This window comes from Vidua macroura, chromosome 14 (assembly GCF_024509145.1).
Source record: "Vidua macroura isolate BioBank_ID:100142 chromosome 14, ASM2450914v1, whole genome shotgun sequence".
NCBI classification, from domain to species: Eukaryota; Metazoa; Chordata; class Aves; order Passeriformes; family Viduidae; genus Vidua; species Vidua macroura.
The window spans coordinates 6,950,650-6,958,766 of NC_071584.1; the positions used below are offsets into that span (position 1 = coordinate 6,950,650).

At 36.8% G+C, this 8,117-nt stretch overlaps 1 protein-coding gene across 1 annotated transcript; it reads right to left on the reverse strand.

Moving 5' to 3' along the window:
* Positions 1 to 867: 867 nt before the first annotated feature.
* Positions 868 to 7,322, reverse strand: SLITRK4 (SLIT and NTRK like family member 4). The gene has a single exon (XM_053990611.1). It carries the CDS (start codon positions 7,305 to 7,307, stop codon positions 4,794 to 4,796), a length of 2,514 nt encoding a protein of 837 aa, XP_053846586.1. The 5' UTR covers positions 7,308 to 7,322; the 3' UTR covers positions 868 to 4,793.
* Positions 7,323 to 8,117: the final 795 nt, after the last annotated feature.

The window sequence follows — 8,117 nt, forward strand, 5'->3', positions numbered from 1 at the left end:
TTCCACTCCATATCCCATTCTGATTCACATTCACTGCCATTATAATGCATGTTAAACCCTGCACAACAGGGAATGTTTAATCTAAATGTAATTCTGTTCCTGCTCTTCTCCCTTGCCATGAAGATTTTTATGAGGCTTTGTAAACCATTTTAATAGCAAAATATAAATTTGGAAGTTAAACTACCTAAAGATGTCCTTGCAACTTTCAGTCATAAAACTAACCTAACCAAATGAAATGGTAGATGGATTGGTGTTTTTTTTGCTTTTTCTAAGGACAAATTACCTTTACTTTCCTCTGAAAAATTATTATTGAAAATTACTAATAAGAAGAGAGAAGAATCAAAGCAAATGCCCCTAACATTATGTAATTGTTCCTCTAAGCATTTCTGGGTTGAAGAACTGAGAATCCAACTGAAAACTAAATTCTGCTTGTGGTAGTAATGGGAAAAAAAAAATCACTGACTTTAGAGGGATTATTTGCATAACAGGGTAAAAGAAAATTTTGTTGGACAACAGAAGATGAGAAAAACTTTCTAAAATAGAAGAAATTGTTGTTGAGGTGGTTAGAAAACATTACTGCATAACTGCTTTACAGATTCTCTCTCATCCATATACAAATAATCCAAAAGAGAATATCACAGGCACTTAACAAAGTCTAGTTTCAGAAATACAATAGTACCAAACAATTTTATTAATATTTCATACAAATTTTGAAGTCAACACTGACTAGTATTTTGATGTTCATGAAGGCGAACAAAATTAATAAACAATTGGTTTCTGTGTTTTACATTGGACAGGATGTCATAAGTAACTGCCATAATTATAAACTAACCTAAAATAGTAATGATCAAAACAGGGTAAAGCCAATACATTTTGTTTTCTTTACTTTATTTCAAAATAGAGTGATTATGAGTACATTCTTGTTATATTTCCTTCCTAACTCTTTGGATGCAACCAAAAAAAAAAAAGTCTCACTGTGCTCATTTCATACAATATCAACATACAAATCATGCAAAAGATATTATAGATATTATACCACCATCAAGTTCTGGATGTTTTTTCTTGATTCTGAAACATTTGTTAACATTATTCACAAGGCCATGCCTTTATAATTTTTATCATCATTATGGCTTAAAAAAAAAGCATTTAAAAATATATTTATACTAGATTGTTGCATTATTGTCAATCTTGAACACTAAATGAAAAACATAAATCACCTTTTCTTGTGACCGCGGTATTTGCTTTCTGATAAAATTGCACAATTTTTTTTCTTTTTCAAGGAAACCAGTACACTTTATTGATTTCATTTAAAAATGGAAACTTCTTTATAATACAATGGAGACAACAGATTATGCCAACACCTTCACTGATTTAGTTTATGTCCATGGGTCTTAACAGCCATTTTACAAGCATGGCCACTCAAACCAATATAAGGAACAGACAGACCCGTTAAGCCACACCCGAGTCACCTTCTCAGAAAGACTGACCAGAGATTTGAATGGATGCCACAGCAAAACTTCTGTGCAGACACATACACCGTTTCAAAACATGGAGAAAATAAACTGACACTAAGGTTGCCATTCAAAGTAACAATTTCACAGAAAAATAGTGTTTTGCCGGCTTCTGCATTCTTCACTCACACTATTATGCCTATATATTGCACCATACATTGTAAAACACGTAGGGACAATTTCTACAGGAAGGTCCAGATTGTGCAACCTTTACTGATGCTGGTGAACCTACACTCAACTGCATAACGCCAGATGAGTCACTAGGCTCTATGGATTATATACAATGGTTCTGAGCTGGCTTGTTTCGAAGTCAATGACAAAACTCTAGCAAAGGCCAACTCTTGGGCAGGTATCTATTATCTCATGAATAATACCTCTGCACATGGTTTAGGTTGAGGTGAAATGCTTTACTGGAACTGGGGCCTCAGTGATCAGAAAACTCTGACCCAGTGTAATGGTACAGCATAATGGTTCAGTTCCTTAGATCAGCAGAAGACACCACTCCAAAAACAAAAAAAAACTCAAACAAATTAAAAAAACCCAAACCAAACCAAAACAAAAACCCAGAAAGAACAACCCCAGAAAACCTTACAACACAAAATGAAACAAAAAACCCCTCATTTTTTTTTTTTAGCTTAGGAAGGTATGGTCATTTATCTCTGTTCTTTTGACTCAGGACAACACAAGTCATCAGCACATCAGTTTTACCATCACTTAGAAGTATTTCCTTATTTGCAATTTGTAATATTTTTAGCACATTGCTCTCAGGAGGATCGTACAGGACATGCCAGCGACAATGCACTGAGTGTGTCAGACACCTTCTGCTTTGGCAAACCCCAGTGAACTTGGACCCATCCTCGAAGCCACACAGCTCTGTGCAGAGCAGACCAGGGACCTGTCACCCTCAGCTGACTGAAGGAGCCAGCAGAGTCCACCTGGCCAGTGCATCATGGACACTCCTTAATCCACAGATGATAAATAAACTCACACGTTCTCATCCAAACCTCAACCATGCCCTGCATCATTGGTTAATCAGGAGCTTTTTTTGCCAGAACTGCATGTGTACACAGTATCCATGTCCTCAAAATCCCCATGACATTCTGAATTAAGTTAATTATTGTGCATGGATAGATGCAGCTTTTTGAAAGAAACTCAGCCATTTATCTCTTGCAATTTTATTATCTGAAGTCATGTATATACTATGCAGTATGGAGAAAAATAATAAAACCACCCTCCTTCTAAGCCAAAAGAGCATAAACAAATGTCTGCAAGTAGGGAAACGTTTTGTTTGCTTTCTCTTAAATAAAGAAGCAGTGCTTTTTTTTTTTTTTTTTTTGGTCTATTTTGATAAAAATATACTGCAGGCTGTTTGCCAAGTATCATTCCAGAATAAAAAATCCAACTCAGTGTCACAAAGCCCTGAAATTAGAGGTTTATATTGGAAATAGCTGACACAGCCTTCTCCACAGTATTATTATTGAGTTTTGCTCTAATTTTAGCTAGCTTCAAATTCATGAAAAATGTTCACGTTTATATCCTACTATCTTAATTGACTAATGTATTGATTGTAAAAGGTTAGGAGGGCTAAGGGTTCTGAAAGCAAAGGAGATAAAGAAGGTCTCATTGAGTCAAAGAAATTTTGTTAATCTCATCATAAAGATTGGCTGTAGGATGCTCTACCAATATATCTCCATTCTCATGTCAAAGCACCATCTATCAGTGACATACAATGGGGATTTTCCATTCTCCTAACTTTTCCCCTGGCTGTTCAGATTCAGCTTTCACAAAGGCAAGCTTTTACTCTCTAGTTATGAGCTACACAGTCCTCTGAACTGAGACCACTATATCCATTTTGCAGCGTGGTTTTGAACAGGATTTGCCATATTGTTCACTGTTCTGATCAGGTTTTGCTGACTAAAAACAGCCAGAGAGATAAGAACAGAGAACTTCTGCATGTACAATAAAAATATTCCACTTAGCATGAATTCCTGTAAATGCTTGTGAAAAGTATTCAGATTAAGCTGTAGAGACCTGAAAAGCAAGAAAACTGATGGCAAGTAACAGCCTGGGACACAATACTAAAAAACTAATCAATCTATTTTAAAATGCACCATTGGTAACAGATCTGAAGTAAGGTAATATGCTAATCTCACAAGAATAGTACATAACAATTTTATTATTATTATCATTATCATTATTATTATTATTATTATATCTGATCACTTAATTCTGGATGATGCTATACATTACATCCCCGGTTGCTGTTTGGTATATTGTTCTGGTTTTATTTATACTGAATGATTAATGCATTGTGATCAGGAAAACAAGTCAGGCATATTAAATACATATTAAGGAGTACACATTTTTTCCTATGTAGTATACAAAGTATTTCATAAATATGAATTATATTACAAAAATAATTTCTGCTACGCTCACACAGTAAGCACTTTGACAATTTTGAACAACCTCTTGGGGTTGCAAGAGTTTCACGTAACTGAGAAGGAACTCAAGTTATAATTGGAGATGAGTCTTAGAACAGATTCTGCATAAGTATCAAATATTTTCTTCAGATGTCACAAATACTGCAGAAGTCAGGTTGAATTATTTTCTTTCTTTCTTTTTTTTTTTTAATTTTCTGTATAGACATGTATGCTTCAAGTGGTCAGATTTATTTCATAGGTATGTAATGCATGGTATATTTTAAACACAATTTAACATTATAATTCCAGTGGTTTCAAGATGCAGCCCATAAATGTAACCAATTTACACATACTATTGAATGTTCTCTCTTTGCATGCTTGTTACTTTCCAGATAAACTTTAAACAGTGCCATTAGGACACCACGAATCAAAGGATTACTCCAGTTCCACCAACTTAAATCCACGTGCAGGATGAAGGACCCAGCTGGAGTACAAATATCAGTACCAGGTTTCTTGTGTTTGTTCTAACAAATCACAAGGAGACGATGGTTTGCATTTAAGATACAAAACATATATGCCTCTTGAGGTTAAATTCAGTGTAACGTGTATAAAGCATCCCTTTGGCAATAGAGTTTGCAGTATCCCTACAGGATTCCACAGGGCATGAGCTTTATGGAGTAAAATCTATTAAGGAAATTCTCCTCTACTTGACAAATCATACACAGTTACAGTTAATCAGACACCCTTGGATACACCTGCCTCTATGCCTATCAATATAATATAGTATTTGGAAGTTAAAAGTCAACAAAAGGCACTTTCATCATTAAATAAATGTCCTCTGTAGGCAATAAGATTCTATGACCTATATTTTATTCAAAGCTGTTTGTTCTTCAAGGACTTGTAGGTAGTCAGGTGAACCTTGAAGTTTAGCTTTTAGTTCAAAATATTCACTTTTTCTTTGTTCTACTACAATTTTACTATGATTACCACCTATTAGAGATTTCTTGGCTTTTTTGTCTTGCAGTTTCTCTGGGTAACGTATTTCAAAGCCACTGACCCCTATGCTGTTGTATTCCTTTTTACTTTCAAGAAAATTTTGAATAAATACATTGGAATCCCTTCCAGGGAATAACTCATCCAGTTCATCGATTGTGCTAAGTCTTTTTCTGGTATCCACATGCAATAAATCTTTCTCCTTGTCATTCATATTTCTCAGAATGACTTTTTGCCCTGGTGGGTCAGCAAACGTGAAGCCTGTTTCAGATTCTTTCAAGCCACAGGTATGACTTTTGCTCATCTGCTCAATGGTTTGAGGAATGAAGGCCTCTGCACCCAGTCCATCTTTTTTGTTTGACTTGTGATCGTGCTTTCTTAGCTGCAGTTGCATAGAACTGCACTCTTGGTTTCCAATCCCTTCATGCTTTATGGTTGGTTTTTTGTTGCGCCGAAGCACAAAAACAAGAAGACAAAAAGCAACAAACACTGTTAAAATCAGCACAACCAATATGCTTAGGATTAGGATGGACAATGGAACTGGGCCACCAGGAGGACTCCGGACTGGTCCCGGTGGTGTTGTAAAAATAACAGCAGGCATGGGACTAGTGAATAGAGCAGATGGCTTGTTTAAAAGTTTAGGACAGAGAATCTCATTTTTCAGAGACTTAAGTTCTATGTTAGCAAACTGCACAGGTGTCTCACATTTCAATTCCTTCACCACAATACCATCATTTAGCTTTTCAAGCCACAGTTTTAAAGCAACTAAATCACAAGTGCAGTCCCATGGATTACCTTCCAAATCTATTTGTGTAAGAGATTTTAGCTGATCAAGAACACCACTTACAGGTAAATACATGAAGTGATTGTTCCTCAGATTCAGTCTAGCAAGTGGTGCACCAGCAAAAATATAAGCTGGCAAACTTCGCAGAAGATTGTTGTTCAGGTAGAGCAACTGTAAATTTGGCATTAAGTCAAAGGTGCCTGCTAGGATTTCTTTGATAACATTGTATTCCAAATACAGATATTGCAAATTGTGGAGGCCAGCAAACATTTCTGGGCTCAGACGCTCTATCTGATTGCCATTGAGGTACAATCTTCGTAAATTTGTAAGGTTGCGGAAAACATCTCCTTTGATCACTGAAATCCGATTGCTGCCTAAATGTAGCAAATCCAGCCCCTCAAACTCAGCGAAATCTGTAGTATCCACATCCTTAATATAATTGCCATTTACATGCAGTTTCTTGGCATTTAAAGGTTTTGGTATGAGTTCAGCCATTGATTCTATATTTCTTTCTTGGCAATTTACGCTTAATCCCAAGTCTGAAGGATGAGTTTTGCAAACACAAGGAACTGGACAAGGAGTTAAAGGAGGCACCCTGGTCTGATAAGATACAATCTGACTGAGATTGCGACTGGACAGTGCTTTGCCTGCTACTATCCCCGAGATCTTCGAAGGATTTGTAGTTTTTGGTGGCTTTGTGACTAATCTGTGCACTGATGTTTGAGTGGTGTGGCCGTTGGGTGTGCTGTAACCGGGCTCCAGCTGCGAGGGAGGCAGGATGCGCACGTCAAAATCACTCCCTGTCCCCATGGAGCACAGCTCCTGCTTATTGGTTTCTTTCAGCAGCCTTCCATACAAGTCACTGGGTGTTTCACAGATAGCCTCTCCAATGTAGATGTTATAGGGCATGTTCTCCAGCCATGCTTTCAAAGGCAACAAATCACAAGTACAATTCCAGGGGTTGTCTTCCAGCTGTAACTCAACAATTCGCCCGATGTGTTCCAGAACTCCAATGTATGGTAGCTTCTGTATTCGATTCCCCCGTATATCCAGATGGGTTAGAGAAGCAAATCGAAAAATATTATCGGGAAGGAAGGAAATCAGATTGTCATTAAGTATCAGGACTTTCAGCTTGTGAAGCTTATTGAAGGCTCCCCGTTCAATAAACTTGATTAAATTGTAGTCAGCTTGGAGATACTCCAAGTTCTCTATGCCAAGGAAAGTGTCAGCCCGGAGAATCTTTAATTCGTTGTTGTTCAAGTGCAACTGTTTTAATGCACTAAGACCCATAAAGGCCCCTCCCTCAATGTTCTGTAACTTATTATTACCCAGTTGCAAAGACACTGCATGTGTAAAATTAAGAAAGGAATTTGGATATAGAATAATTAGCAGGTTGTTTTGAAAGTTGAGGTGGTAAAAATTAGACCATGGTGGTTTAAGCTGATTTGGTCTGTAGACTGCAACCTTCTCACAGTTGACATAGAGTACATTCTCAACTGACACACAGGAGCAAACATTGCAAATTTCCACAGATATATCAGCATCTGCAGTTGTAGAAGAAACTGGAGATGACAGAACCAGAAAGAGCCACAGAATCATCTTCTTATGATCAGCAAGCAACCTTAGGCTCCTGAACAAAGATAAAGAATCTAAAGAAGAAAGAAGGAAAGAAAAAGAAAACATTTTTCAGTTGACATTGTTCCAAAACGTCACTTGGGTTAGAAATTTAAGTGTATACCACTGAGCTACTGTACCTGCCAAGTATTATAGATAAACTACAAAACCTGAATTTAAAATAATATGAAAAACTTTAACAACCAAACAAATGCATGGGAGCTGGGATGATTTCAAACACGGAATGTAAATTTCTTTAGAGAAACACAAATAACTCAGAGGTCTGTCAAATGTATTTCTCTGTCTTGTACATGCCAAGCATGCATAAAAAATAAAGTAAAATAACCAAAAGAAATTCTAATTTTATGCATATTTACTCCCCTCAATTGTGCACTGCTCATATGTTGCTGTGCATTTCAGGGATATTAAACACAAATGTTGATGTTATGCATACCCAAATATCTGGGATGGGATAGCACAATATAGAAAGGATGGAGATACTGACACAAAAAGCAATGCCAATGCTCAGTATAAGTTTCTAAAGCAGCAATACATACAGATATATCACTGTGATAGCGATATTCACTCAAGGGCTACATAAGCATACACACACATTGTTTCTGTCACTTCTGATACCTAGTTTAAATAAGTCAGTGGTAAACTGACTGCAGAAATACAACTATTCACAAAACGAGATCAGCTCTGGGTGACCAATGGGAGCACACAGACATGGAAGAAGCATGCAAAAGCATACAGCCCCATCCCCAGGAATAGCCATACACTGACTTGCAGGGA